Raw genomic sequence first — 14,630 nt, forward strand, 5'->3', positions numbered from 1 at the left:
AGCAGCCTAATCTGGGCAGTTTACATGACCCCTAATAACCTCCATAGATGTGTCTGGAGAACAGTGCCTTCTAGGGTCATTCTAAGTTTGAGAGATGTGCACACTGCCTGACAGATAGATAGTAAGTGCTCAACAAAACCCAAAAAGCATGAGCGCCTTCCCCCTCCTGTAGCTCCCCCACCAAAAATGAAACATCTTACCATTTGCGTAGGATTTGAGGGTGACCCTAACCACCGCGGCTGCGCCCCCATAACCCCATCTTGAGCTCTGCCCCTCTCTCCACTCTCCCCAGGGATCTAGGAAGCAAGCAGAAGAGGCTTTTCTTACTATTTTGCCTCTCCAACTGGCTATTAATGCTTTGAGGGTGGGAAGGCATCCTGCCCCTAATTGCAGCTGTCACACCCCATCAGGCTGTGGGACAATTGGCGGGAGGCAGAGGGGGGCAGTGGGAGGGTATGCCCTCCTGGCTTGCTCAGCCCAAGAGAAGATCCACATTGTCTTTTCCCAGCCAGTGAGTGTTCCCTGCTGGAGTGGGACAGTGGCTTCCCAGGGTGGTCCTAGGCGGCCCTCCTGGGCCACGTGCCCAGAGCGGCTTTAGAAAAACTGGAGCTGAGCTGCCACCTTGCCCTTCCCCGCTCCGTCCGGCTGCCTCTGGGTGAGGAGGGAACAGGAGGCCTGGGGCTGCTGCGTCTAGTGAGGAGGTGGCCACGGAATGGAGCTAGGAATTTTATAATCAAGTGGCTGTTTCTTCTGGGTTCACCTTTACCTCACTGGTGAATTGACTGTTCTTTGACCCAGGTGGGAGTTAAGTGCAGGAGACAGGGGCTATGGGGTGCGGGGTGCTAAGAACTGTTTTTGCTGTTGTTGTTGTTGTTTAGACAGTTTTGCTCTGTTAGCCAGGCTGGAGTGCAGTGGCACGATCTTGGCTCATTGCAACCTCCCTCTCCCGGGCTCAAGCAATTCTCCTGCCTCAGCCTCCCGAGTAGCTGGGTTTACAGGCGTGTGCCACCACGCCTGGCTAATTTTTATATTTTTTAAAGTAAAGACGGGGTTTCACCATGTTGGCCAGGCTGATCTTGAACTCCTGACCTCAGGTAATCCGCCTGCCTCGGCCTCCCAAAGTGCTGGGAGTACAGGCGTGAGCCACTGCGCCTGGCCTGCAGGGCGCTACGAACAGTTGGGGAGGAGTGTGTAACTCCAGGGTCCAGCTTCTACTCTGCAGTCAGGCCTAGGCTCTTCTGCCTCCTGGCTGCAGTTGTTCCTGGACAGGTAGCGTATCTAGGCTTGTTTCCTTATCTGGAAAATGGGATCATGCCTGCCTGCCTCACTCACTTTCAAATGGGACCATGGAGATGAAAAGGCATTCAAACGGTCCAATGCTATGTCTACATCCTTCCTCCCGTGTGCATGGGGGAGTGTCTAGGGCTTCCCCGGCTGTTCCTTACACACTGTACTCATTTAGCTAATTTTCTCAGGGTCCAGGTATGGACTGAAACCTCCAAGGCAGGAAGGGATGACTGGTCAGGTTTTGCCTCACTGCTGCTCCAGTCCCAGGAGGCCTGGGGTTCAGTCCCTGTGCCTAGAGCAATGTCTTGCCAAAGAAGCCGACAGAAGGTTGGGAGAGCCATAGACAGGTCTTTATTCGGGGGCCTATCTGGGAAACCTGATGCTTCAGGGCTCTTTTCCATACAGAATGTTCAACGGAGGTCTTCGGGGGCAGTGGAGATGTCAGAGGGATTTTCTGATCTCCTCCCCTGCCCTCACCTACTGTCACCTCCAGCCCCAAAGTGAGTGTGTGCATGCCAGACAGACACACACACACACACACACACACACACACACACACACACACAGCTCGCTCTCCAGCTACTTTTACCTGCTCCACCAGCCAGCCCGCAAGACAGCCTCTCCCAACCACATTCCCTTCAGCCCAGAGCCAAGAGCTCTGGCTTCTCCCTGCTTTCTGGGGGAAAGGAACTTGGAGTTGGGCTTTCGGGAGCCATACCGCCCACCCTCCCTCCTCCCCAGGGGCCCAGCACTGGGACCTGGCCCTTTCAGGTTCAGTCAACTTTCTGTCTCTAGGATTCAGACCCAAACAGCTGTGTTAATATCAAAGCCTGAGGGTGAGGGCTCCAGGGCCTTGGGGCAGCTTGTGGGGGGATTCTCCCCTCGCCTGTGCTCCCCGGTGCCTGGGAAGGGGAAATGTCCAGAGCCCTTGGAAAGGCTCCGCTTCTTGACTTTCTGTAAGCGGCCGGTTCGGGGCTCAGGGACCATGGGTGTCACCCAGCCTGGTTTCTCCTTCAGCAGCCGGTCACGGTCAGGCCGCACACTACGCAAGAACTTCTTAAAGATGTTTGCTGTCAGGGCAAACCTGCGGCCCAGCTCCTGGGGCTGGCCTTTCTCTCCTTTGGGTTCACGTGCCCCCCCAGTCTCACCCTTCTCCCCACCCTTCTCCAGTTCTGGCAAGTCTAGCCAATTGCCCACCAGGTCAGCAAAAACGTTGTCCCCTAACACCAGAGGCTGTCGATTCCGGCCCCGGGACATCAACGTGGAGGTCCAGTCATCCGGTTCCACTCGCTCTGGCCCCTGCTGAGCACAGCTTTGATGTGGCTGTGTCCTGGGCAGGGGAGCTAAATCCCTTCCACAGACACTCCTATGGGATGGAAATTTGGTGCTGCTGCCAAGAGAAGGTTGACCAGAGGGGGAACAGACTGTGGGCCTGGCAGGACCCCTGCCACCCTCCCAACAAGGATGCTCGCGCTGGGTCCTGGGACCTTCAGGGCTGCCTGGTGCAGGACCCCCTCCAGAGATTTCCAGCTGTTCCAGTGCTGTCTGCACCTGGAGAAGCTTCAGTTCTTGCAGTGCACCCATCATGCAGTTCATCTGATCCTGTAAGCCATCACCCACCTCCTTCATGGACATCTGCGAGGGAGAGAGAAAGCATGGGGCCTATGAGCCACAGGGGGCAGCAGTGCCTCTCCCAGCCCTGAACCTAGGTCCCCCACTGAAACATGCACTTCCAGGGTCATCCAGCCTGCCACCAGCCCCATCTCTCTATAGCCTAGTGCAGTGCAGATCAGTGCTGGGTAAAGGAAATAATAATGGTAGCTAACTAGCTAAGGCAGGCACTGTCCTGAGAAGGCTCCCCCCACCCCATACACACACACACACACACACACACACACACACACACACACCCCACACACATATTTCATCTCCCCAACTACCCTATGAGGTAGTGACTAGTACTGTTCCCATTTCACAGGTAATTTGCCCAAGATAAGGTAGTAAGAGGTGGGACTGAGATCAGCCTGAAGTGTACAGAGTTGTAGTGGCCATCCGCATCCTTTTTTGAGTCTGAGCCCTCTTCCTCTGCTTTGTAACAAGAATTGTGCTAAGGACTCTATGTGCTTCATCTCATTTCATCTTTATATAGATCCTATGAGGTTGCTATTTTCTCTTTTTAACAAATGAGTAAGCTGGAAGGGGTGAAGTAACTTACGTAACGTCACACAGCTCATAGAGCTGGGACTCAAACACGGTACTGTCCCACTCCAGATGCTGTAGTCCTAACTACCAAATACAGGTTGAACATCCCTACTCCAAGAATCTGAAAGCCAAAATGCTCCAAAATCCAAAACTTTGAGACACAATATGACCGAAAGTGGCAAATTCTACCCTGACGTCACGTGGTAAGTGGTAGCCAAAACACAGTCAAAATTCTTTCATGCACAAAATTATTTAAAATATTGTATAAAACTACCTTTGGATTATGTGTATAAGATGTATATGAAACATAAATTTCATATTTAGACTTGGGTCCCATCCCTAAGGTATCTTCTTATACATCCCTAAGATATTATACATATGCAAATATTCCAAAATCCAAAACACTTCTGGCCCTAATCATTTCAGATAAGGAATACCCAAACCTATACTACCTCGAGACTCGAGATGGCTGGGCAGTGGAGCTAGGCTTTTTTTTTTTTTTTTTTGGAGACAGTGTCTTGCTATGTTTGCTGGGCTGCAGCACAGTGGTGGCTACTCTCAGACACAATCATAGTAGACAGCAGCCTCTAACTCCTGGCCTCAAGTAGTCCTCTGGCCTCAGCCTCCTGAGTAACCGGGACCACAGGTGTGTGCTACCTGCACCCAGAGCTGGACTTTAAGGCTACTCTGTCCTCTATAGGACAGTGAAGAAGGGCTGAAAAGGGCATTAAGAGACAAGGAAGAGCTCCAATTCCCCAAGAGAAAGGGTAGGCCTGGGGTTTCCTGCAATTGCTGTTCACATCTGACTGGTCAGAAGGGAGACAAGGAGGCCAGGAAACTCCTGTTTGCTGAAAACCCAGTGCTTCTCAGCCTGCCTCTCCCTGCCAAACACCTGTCCTCTCTCAGCTGTTCTCAGACTTGGCTTCAACACTCTTCCTGCCTTCTCAGCCCAGTTGGCTCTGCTGCCCTGGCCAAGCCAGAGTGGGATGCTGGGGGCCAATTCTCCCAGCCCCTTTGTGGGTGTCTAAGGCCTGAGTCCCGGCTGCCAGCTGGAAGGGGCTGAGAGATTGACTTGGGTGAGGGCCGAATTTGGAGGCTGCATGGGGGCGGGGGGACTGTGTCTGATAACATTCACAAGGTTCCCAGTTCCTGGGCCCAAGCTGCCTTGGTCCTGCCAGCTCCCTCCCCAGCTCCTGATCAAGTTACCAAAAGCAAACCTCCTGTGCGGGGGCCATCTGTTTCTTAAGCCCCCCAGAGACCCGCGGGATCATCTTACCTCCCAAGCTTGTCTTAATGCATAGAGCTAAACGCAGAAGGTGGAGGGATCGGAAGGGCAGGCACAGAGGCTCTGCCGGGCTGGGCTACGGCTGACCCTCTCAGGCTTCTGGGTCAAATCCTCCCCTGCCAACCCTGGCCCTGCTGGGGATGGGAGATTCCAGCCAGGCTCTCAATAAGCCAGCAGAAGCAACACTAAAGAACAGTGGAGGGCTGACTGCCCTTGAGGGCAAGGAGGCCTTTGCTGGGGCGTGGAGATTGCCCATGCTTTATGCACTTTCCCCAAGACAGGCAAGAAGAAATGGCAGTTCCAGGCCCTGACAGCCCTGGGATTTGCCAGAGTTTACACCATTTGAGTGGCGGCGGTGGCAGCAGCAGCAACGGACACGGAGCCTGTGGGACAGATGCACATGTTGACAGCCCCTCTCTCTGGCCTCTTTGCTTCTACTCTCCTGACCCCTTCCTTTTGGAAGCACTCAGCTACAGCTACTAAGACCTAGAGCAGAGTCAGAGGAGACTCTAAGCCCCAAACCAAACTCAGCTCCTCCCTTGCAAGCTGCTTCTCCCTCTGACTTCCCTATTCTCTCCCTTCCTCCAATACCACTTTCCTTGTCTTCCCTACCTAGAGCCTCAGTCATTTTTGGCCTCTCCATTCAACTACCCCTGCTCCTGTCCAACTTACTCATGTTGGATTTTTCCTCCCGCAAATGTCACATATCTTTCCTTCCATCCTCAGGAATGCTGCAGAAGCCTCCTAGACGGCTTCCGAACCGCCAGACACATGAGCACCTGATCAGTCTTCCCAGCACACATCTTCTGTCATCTTCATGGCTCTCCAATGCCCAGACTCAAATCCAAACTATTTGGTCCTGCAGTCAAGATCCTCCAGGACAGTATTTCAACTTTCAGTTCCACGCATATCCCTACTCCCTGAGACATACCCCCCATGCTCCTGTTAGAAATCTTCTGTGATATTTAATATGCTCTTCCCTGTAGTCCTGCCATTTATGTACTCACCCCATGTCCTCTATGCGTTTAAATGCTCAGTCCCTTGTGAAATATGTATTGAGTATCTACTCCTTGAGGACAGGGGCTGAGATCTATACATCAGCATGTCAGCCCAGAACCTCGCTAGCACCTGGCACTTGCTACATACGCATAAAACATATATTGAATACCACTGACCACCCCAGATCACCCTCCAGGCTGCTTGCTACCCTCAGATAGTAACTCACTGCACAGGGAGAAAGAGCCAGGGCTGCTTCCCAAGGTTTCGTTTCATCCAGAGGCAAGGAGTCCGAACTGGCAGGCTTCCTTCCAGAAGGCTAAACCCAGCCCAGGTCGGAGGTAGAGGGAGGAATGAAATGACCCCATTCAATCTCTTCCAGTGTGGAAAAATCCAGAGGAAATAATGCTGACATTTTGCACAGTTTTCCAGTGAGAATGAATGTGTGGGTATGCATGAATTCAAGCTGCCCATAAAACAGAGGCCCTATGTAAGTAAGCAAGTGCTGAAACTGCACCCATCTGCAAAATAATATTCTGTATTGGTTAAGAACTTGGAACAAAGTTCAAATCTCAGCTCTGCCATGTAGTAGCTGTGTGACCTGGGCAAGTTGTTTACATTCTGTTTTTCAATTTCTCCATTCTTTTTTTTTTTTTTTTTTTTGAGACGGAGTCTTGCCCTGTTGCCCAGGCTGGAGTGCAGTGGCACAATCTCGGCTCACCACAACGTCCGCCTCCTGGGTTCAAGCAATTCTCCCACCTCAGCCTCCCAAGTAGCTGGGACTACAGGCACAGGCCAGCATGCCCAGCTAACTGTTCTGTATTTTTTGTAGAGACAGGGTTTCACCATGTTGCTTAGGCTGGTCTCGATCTTCTGGACTCAAGCCATCCTCCCACGTCAGCCTCTCAAAGTGCTCGGCTAACAGGCGTAAGTTACCGCACCCAGCCAAATTTCTCCATTCTTTAAAATGGGAATAACAGTTTCTGCCTCATAAGCTATTGTGCAGATTTAGTGAGGTAATGTGTATCTGCATGAAACCAAGAAAGCATTAGGTGAATTCTGGCTGTTAATTTAAGACTTCCCATGTACCTCCACAACATTTTTTCCTTGGTGAAACTTAGCACATAGTCATGACAGGATTCCGCTCCTTATATCTGGTCTAATCAAGGAGAAGCACAAGGAGAAGATCCTGTTTTTCCCTCCCCATCTCTGCCCCATGCAGGGGCTGGGGAGAGAAGGAAGGGAAGTCTTGGCACCCTCCTGCCCACTCCCAGCCACACTCAGCCCAGCCACATCCAGGGTGCCGACACTGAAGAGCAAGAAGGCATCTGGGAGAGGGATGAGAAGGGAAGGAGGAGTTGGGGGAACCTGGGAGGACCACGGCAGTGGTGGGGCAGGAGCCTTGACTAAGAGAGGAGCCAGCAGAACAGCCTTTCCTGGCTGACCCCAGGGGATGCCGTCACCCAAGGAGGAAGAGTCGGAGGCCAAGCTTGGGATCTGCCTTCTTCTTCCAGAGCTTGGGACCCTCTCAGGTCCCCGGGCTTCCCTTGCCTCAGGACCAAAAGGAGGAAAAAAGGGGATAGTGAGGGGGGTAGAGGAAAGGAGAGGGGCCAGCTCAGATAGACAAAATCCCGAGCAAACATGAGTAGCTCTAAATCCATCTCCAGGCTGCAGGGTGCAGAGTTCCTCTGGAGCCTCTTAATGTCTTGGAGCCTCAGGTTCTTCCTCAGAACAGGCACCAAATCATACCTAACTTGCTCTCAGGTGTCAGCTGGGAGAATTCACAGGAAGGTCGACCTGGTCCTGATTAGTTTGAGGGGGAATGGATCCAACAGCCACCTCCTTTTAACCCACCCCTAGTCTCTCTCTCTCTTTCTCTCTTTCTCTCTCTCTCTCTCTCACACACACAGAGAGAGAGAGAGAGAGAGAGAGAGAGGGAACCAACCTGCTCCACCATCAAAGGTAAAACCCTTAATAACCATATTCCAATGAAGATTGTGGGAATCCCTTCTGCGAAAAGCCAGGAAAGGTCTTCTCACCAGCTCCTTGCCTCCACACCACCCCACAGTCCCTCCCCCACCCTCAGCATCTCCGGAAGTCTGCATGTCAAACTTCAGTCTCCACGGCTGCAGTTGAAACCAGCCCCTGGGTTCCTCACTGTATGAGAGCTGTAGCACGACAGGCACCCGCCTGGTGTTTGTGAAGGGCCCCACACTCATCTGGAGACCTGACTTACTCGGCCACATGACATTTGGGCAAAATCGCCCACCTTTTGGGCCTGGGGTTCTGAACCTCAGATGACATCTCCTGGTGTCAGCACTAGCCCTTTTCTCTGCACTGCCTGATCCCCACAGCTAAACTCTGAGGCCAGGCAGGTGGAGTTATCCCCACGTAATGGATTAGGGAACCAGGGGGCTGGGAGGTCCATCTTCTCCCTCAGTGTTTCCCAGCATTCCTCCCCAGACCTCCTTCATGATTTTCCCCGTATCTACACAGGACCTTGTCTCCATGAACACATCTCTTATCTGTTTCTGTAAATAGTGTACTTATGAAGGAACTTGTGTGAAGTGTTTACACTTGCCGTAGACAGATGGCACCTATCAACACACATCTTAAACTGAAGCTTTCCTGGAGTATCGCCTCCATCATCCTGAGCACCACCAGTGGTTCCTGGGGTCTTGAGGCTTATTAGTGAGAGACCTGGGACCCCAAGGCTGGCTTTCGCACTCCAGGCCAACGAGCTTTCCATGTCATCATAACCCCTGACCTCTTAGTCTCCTGGGATTGTTGTGAGAAGAAACCAGGGCAGCCAGCAGGAAGTGCAAAGGGCAGTGACCACCAGATGGGGAGGAAGAACGTGAAGTCATCCTTTTGAGGGGCTCCGAGGCCTCCCTTTCACTGAGTCATCTGAAGAGGGAAGAGGAACTGCCTGCCTGGGGTTGGAGGGGAAGATGCGGTTCAGAACCAGATCCCACCGTCCTGGACTTCCAGCCCTGAGCCCCACAGAGGTTGTGTGGGGTCAGCTGGCCATGGATAGCACCCTCCCCCTGGGCCCTGTTGGGGCCCTTTGTGGTGAGGGAGGAGCAGGGATGGGAAAATGTGACGCCGGCATCCTCGGCTCCCTTCCCAATCCCTCCCCTGGGCCCCGACTGATCCCGCAGCTGTGCCGTCCTTCCATCCATCTCACGCCCTCTCCCAGCTCAGCCAGAATCCTTTGACACAGGCTCCAGCTTTGCCCATGAGCCTGGCTGTGTGCCCTGCCTCACTTCCCCCACCCCATTACTCACAAGATCCCCACAAAGTTCCTTTCAGCCCCTGGGGAAGCTAGGAGGAGGCTGAGGGCCGGAAATGGGAAAAGCCCCACTGTGCCAAGTGGCCCATTCTCCAGCTCAGTGAATAGGGACCTTCACAGCCCCTCACACTTGGCTGGAACTCTCAACAGGAAGGTAAAGTGGAAACTGTGCCAAGAGCTGTAGGAGAGAGGAGGGTAAAGAAAGGAGAAAGTGAGGGCTGTGAAATGGATGGACCCACTTTCCCAACAGAACCATCTATGGGGGTCACATGCTCAGGCAAGGGGCAGACAGATGGAGAGGGGATTCCAATGCTGCCTCTTCCTGGAGCTTGCCTCTTAGTCTCCGCAAACCCTCTTCCCTCTGACCAGCTTTAGCTCCTCTCCATTGCAGTCAATCAACTTCCTCGAACATCCAAGGGACCTCAAGAAGTTACCTTCTTTTTTTCCTTTCTGGTTCAGGCCTTCAGTATCTCTTGGCTGACTCTTGTAATAACCTTCTAACTCATCCTCCTGCCTCAATTTCCTCCCTCCCTCCACCTCCACCTCTACCCCATATCACCTTCTGGATCCCAGGGCTGCTCTCCAATGCATACAGAAAAGGCCAGACTCCTTAGCATGACATCCAGAGTGTGTCCACGACAGCTCTTTCAGCACTGTTGCCCACTCTTTCTCTGCATTTTACCCTGTGCTCTAGGCAAACTCCAGCTGCTCTTCAGACATCCCCACCACTTCAGCTTCTGTACCTTTTGCTCATGTTGTTTCATTATCTGCCTGGATTGCTGTTCTCCTGTGCGTGTCCCTATGTATCCCTCAAAGTCTAGTTCCAATGCTACCTCTTCCAAGACATGAAGCTTTCTCTAATCTCCCATTTGGAGTTTACTTCCCTCTCTCAGAGCACTGAACCTGTGCTTGTTACATAACACAATTCCTCTATTTCTGCCCCAGAGGTCTGCATACATGTACCGGTTGAGAACATAAGCTCTGCAATCAGACTGGTGGGGTCTGACTCCTGGCTCCTCCGCTTACCAGCTCTATGACTTTAACCAAGTGACTTAACCTTCGCATGTCTTTATTGACTCATTCATAAAGTGAGAATAATGAAAGTACAACTTCTTAGTGTTGTTTTGGCAATTAAATGACATCATAAATTATATGTCTGGCATATCAATGTTAACATCAAGTAATGTTATTATTATATCTTCTATTAAACTGTGTGTTCCCTGAAGACAGGATCTGTGTCTGTTTGTAATGATAGTGCCAGTGCCCAGTAAATGCCCTAAACACAGTATGAACTCAATAACATGTTCTATCTATGAATGACTCTTACGCAAAACAGTCTGATCAATCCATCATCAACAGTTTACCAAGTGCCTACGACACATCAGACACCGTGCTACATGTGAAGGACATACAGTTGGTGAGGCACTTAAATTGTCATTTGATCTTCACAGTAGCCGTATAAAGTAGGTATTTTAAACCCCCATTTTAGAGATGAGAAAACCAAGGCACAGAGAGGTTAAGTAATATATTAAGGTCACACAGGGCCATGATTTGAGTTGAAGTTGGTCTGACCCCAAATCTTATACTGTGCATTCTTCCCGATGACCACACTGCCTAACTAGTCACATAGTCATCTTTCCCCAACATTAAACATCAAAGAAGATGCATTATGAGATCCTTTGCAAAAGCTTTTTTCTGCCTCAGGAAATTTGCCTTTTTGCCCCAAGATCTGAAGGCTGTTCCTACTGTATCTTCTCCATTTCCTACTTTTCTTCTCCTTATTTTGCCTTTAGGCCCCAGTCCTTACCCATTTGCCAGAAACCCCTGAACTTGTGGCCACTAAAAGCTAGAGAACTGCTTCCCCATGCCTCAGCTATGACAGACATTCTCAGAGATGGCCTCCTGCAACCTCTCCCTCCTCCAGGAAGCCTTCCCAGCCTGGCTGTACTTCATGAGCTCTGATCACTCAGCCTTTACGCACTCTATTTGTTCTACACAGATCTGAACTCACGAGGGATGCCCTGTGAGCATCATACATCTGCCTCGTCTGTGTGCCTGTGTCTACCCCACTTATTGGCAGCCCACAAGGGAGCTGTGTGTATGGAACAGCTGGTCCCAAGGCCTGTGTTCAGGCAGGGCCCCTCTTTGGCGGCTGGAGGGAGAAAAGAGATGTGTTCCCTGCTGAGCTGTTGCAGCCCCAAGCCCTCATTCTAATGAAGAAGTGTGTCAGCTGCTGCTACTTCTCCTGCCACATTTCATCCCTGAAACCCGATCCCCTTCCCTTTCCAGGCAGAAGGAAAGGGCCAGCTCTCTACTTATCAACTAATTGAGCCAGGATCCCCAAACCCTCAGCTTTCTCTCAGCGCTCACCTGTTACAATGACATTTTCTGCTTCAGGGAATTGGGAAGTTCCACTACTTTGGTTTTCAGAAACACACTCTTCTTGTCTAGATTTTCTGGGCCAAGGACAGGGATAGGATGCAGGAGGGGAGCATAAAACACCCTTGACAAAGATAATTTCACAACCTGTTAATGTTTTGTTTTCCAGCAGGTTTATCCCACAGTGTCTGCAGAGTGTGTGATTCTTGAGAGAAATTTACTGAAAGAAATGAACATAGAACTTGACCAGTATTACAGGAGGCCATGCCTGTGTAAACATGAACTAAGGGCAGAGCCAGGCACACAATGTCTTCTGGGTGGCAAGGGAGATCCTGCCTGGGATGGGCCATTTGCAGTGCAAAAGCTCCCTAGCTCATGACAGAAACCAACTGTATTCCTTTCCCACCCCATTGTGACCTAGGGTATTAAGTCAACACCAGTCACAAGCAAGCTGCATTGAATTCAATCCCTACTGTCCCTGGGCAAGGCAGCCAAAGGGCTGACCCTGGGCTAATTCAGCTCTAGTTTCCCTTTTGCTACTGTTGGGGATACTAAGGCACTGAGATTTGGCCCAGCTACCTAAGCACTGAACTGAGGTGTCAGGGAGCAAGTGACACTCTACTAGCTCTGTCTGTCCTTCTGCTCTGTCTCATCTCTGAGCAGGCTGGCATTGAGGAGGGGGCGGAGCACCATGGGGGGTAGTGCAGAGCTCTCCCATCTGAGTGTCATTCTGGGATCCAGGCCAGGCATTTGGCTTCCTCTCCAAGAGAGTCAAAGGCTGAAGCTGCTCAGACAAAGGGCCAAATGAAAGCTAATGGGGCGCTCAGTGACTTCAGCCTCTCCCTTTCCTCCTCCCAGGCATTGGGGGCTCAAGTCCTTGGCAGGAGGGGGTGCAAATCAAGATGTGAAGCTCAGCTCAGTGCAGATTTCTAGTTGCCTTTTTTATTCTCCTGGCATCCGTAGTCTCTGTCTTCCTCCCCTCACCACCTCCCACCTAGAGTGCTGTAAAAAATGCAAATCAGCAGGATTTAAAAATTCGAGCCCATGCCAGGAACACCCACAAACCCTCCATTAAGGCAGATCCTGAGGTGGGTGGTGTAGTCCCCAACTCGAAGCACAAAAAGGAGGATTCTATTAGATTCTTTTCTCAGCATGGGTCTTGGACCTCAGACATTATCTGTGATGACCTTGAGCTTGCTTTCTGGTACTGCACACATAAATGGGAAAAAATGAGAATTGTGTATGTGTACGTGTGGGCTGGGGCCAGCCATCCCAATCTGGCATGAGAAGCATGTGCAAACGACTATGGGAAGGGGCATGGTGTAAGTTCAAAAGAACAGCAATGAATATTCCTGTCTCTCAAGAAGTATCTCTCTGAGTCAGTAACTTTTGCATCTGAGTGTCACCACAGAAAGGGCTCCAGGAGGAAGGGCTAGAGAGAGAAATGATGGTTGAAGTGAGCAGGCAGACCCTGGAGTAGGACTGACAGGAAGAGTGGCAGGGTGACTTGGTCAGGAAGCATCAGTGAGAACACCTGCAGTTTCAAACTCTGCCCCCACCCCCAGAGCTGGCCCCTAACACACTGCCAATTTCCTTCCCAAGCAGGAAGAGTGTAGCCTTTGCAGGCAGGAGTGGGAAAGGCTGTCACAGAATCCGGAGAGCCATAAGCTGGCCCTTTCTAGATGCAGGTCTGCTGTTGTGTGGCCTGGGTGCCCCTGGCTCTGGAAAGTAAGAAGAAAGAGGAGAGCAGAAAAATGAGACTGAGAAGAGTCGACTCCAAGAGAGACAAACTAAAAGAGATAAAAAGAGACGAAGGCAAAGACACAACAGAGCCTGGTGGAAGGAGAGATGGGCAAAGCAGAGATGGGGCTGTATGTGCATAACATTTGCCTGAATTCCGGTGGGTGAAGGAATAAGAAAGATGGCAGGTGGCGTGGGGGCGGGGGTAGTGGTATATGAAGCCAGTGAGAATCAACCTGGCTCTCCCTAACATAGCTTTAGCGGACACCACTCCCCCGACTTCGGTGATATTTCCCCCTCCCCAGACTGAGTTACTTCTCCCCCTCCCTGCACTCCAGGGCCTCCGAACGCTCCCTGTGCACTCTCCAAGCCCAGACCTGACATCTGGCTGGGCCTCCGCAGCTCCCGCTCGCGATCTGCCAGGCAGAGCCCCTCCTCCAGCGCAGGGCCCTCCCCCGCCTTTCCAGCTGCCAGCCCCCTCCCTGCTGGCAGACAAGCCCAGGCAGACAGCCGGCCAAGTTTGCCCCCGCAGCCGCGCCAGCTCTGCCAAGCCCAGCAGAGCTGGGGGCCCAGGGTGGTACCGGGTCCCCTCGAGCTAGCAGTCCCGCTGACCTCGTGCCCGGGCAGGGATCAGGCCCCAGCACCCTCCTCTTCCCCGCGCCCCGCCCGCCGGCGCGCTCCAGGCCGGCCTGCGCAGCCCAGCACCCGGGCGCCCGCGTCTCGCTCCCCAGACCTTGGCTCCCGCGCTTTCCGCGTCGGCGGTGCGGGGGCCCCACTGCGTCCGAGTGCCTGGCCGTCTCTGGGCGTGCACTGTTTTCTCCCTGGGGTTCTCTGTGTCACATTTCAGCCTGGTTGGCTTGCTCCCTCTGTCTCTCTGTCACTTGTTCTTGTCTCATCACAAATCTTTGCTCAAAGTTTCTTCGTGGCCCCCTTTCCTGAGGACAAGCCCGGCTCTCTGCCTACCGGCTCGCGTCCTCCCCTCTCTTCCCTGGCCCTCCTCCGCCCTGCTTACGCACCGGCCCCCCGGGTGCCCGGGCGGGGACCAGGTGCCCGTCGGGGCGGAGCAGTCCTCCCAGCCCGGGAGCCAGCTTCGCTCTTACCAGCTCCTGTTTGAGGCGACGCAGATAGCAGTCCATTTCCCTGCTCTCCATCGTCATGCGCCCATTTGTCGGGTTCGGTTCAAACAGAGAGTGCCCGGGTGGGACCCCGGCCCCACTGGAAACTGCGCGCCGGGCGGCCTCCCCGCCCCTGCGCCCGTAGCGCTAGCCGCGCGAAGCTGAGCCTGCGCTGCGAGCCCGGGACTTAGAGCCGCTTCCCCCGCGGCTGGCAGCGTGCGGTCGGTGCTGAGGGCGGAGGGAAAAGTGGGACAGCCAATGAGAATTCAGGGGGGCTGTCTTCAGCCAATGGGCAGGGCGGCCGGGGGGCCGGGCTGGGCGGTCGAGGCCGACC

The 14,630-nt window shown here is 52.7% G+C and overlaps 1 protein-coding gene and 1 long non-coding RNA gene across 3 annotated transcripts; one reads left to right on the forward strand and one right to left on the reverse strand.

Annotated features, from left to right (window-relative positions):
* Positions 1 to 1,615: 1,615 nt before the first annotated feature.
* Positions 1,616 to 14,515, reverse strand: INKA2 (inka box actin regulator 2). Of its 2 annotated transcripts, none has more exons than XM_009215329.3 (2): positions 14,282 to 14,515; positions 1,616 to 2,922 (listed from the first exon to the last, which is right to left on the reverse strand). In XM_009215329.3, the coding sequence occupies exons 1-2, from the start codon at positions 14,336 to 14,338 to the stop codon at positions 2,086 to 2,088; spliced, it is 894 nt and encodes a 297-aa protein (XP_009213593.1). In that variant the 5' UTR covers positions 14,339 to 14,515; the 3' UTR covers positions 1,616 to 2,085. The 2 variants fall into 2 exon arrangements, with proteins under 2 accessions (XP_009213593.1, XP_009213598.1); XM_009215334.3 differs by lacking the exon at positions 14,282 to 14,515 and adding an exon at positions 13,915 to 14,264.
* On the forward strand, positions 6,661 to 10,287 carry LOC116269405. Its single transcript, XR_004176865.1, has 2 exons — positions 6,661 to 6,697; positions 8,312 to 10,287. It is a non-coding gene; the product is annotated as an uncharacterized LOC116269405 (long non-coding RNA).
* Positions 14,516 to 14,630: the final 115 nt, after the last annotated feature.

This window comes from Papio anubis, chromosome 1 (assembly GCF_008728515.1).
Source record: "Papio anubis isolate 15944 chromosome 1, Panubis1.0, whole genome shotgun sequence".
Classification (NCBI taxonomy): domain Eukaryota; kingdom Metazoa; phylum Chordata; class Mammalia; order Primates; family Cercopithecidae; genus Papio; species Papio anubis.

Excerpts from the sequence above, each read along its gene's own strand:
- INKA2 (XM_009215329.3), bottom strand. The coding sequence starts at position 14,338 with ATGACGATGGAGAGCAGGGAAATGGACTGCTATCTGCGTCGCCTCAAA. Across the intron at positions 2,923-14,281 it reads GTCGCCTCAAACAGGAGCTG|ATGTCCATGAAGGAGGTGGG; the intron begins GTAAGAGCGAAG and ends TCTCCCTCGCAG.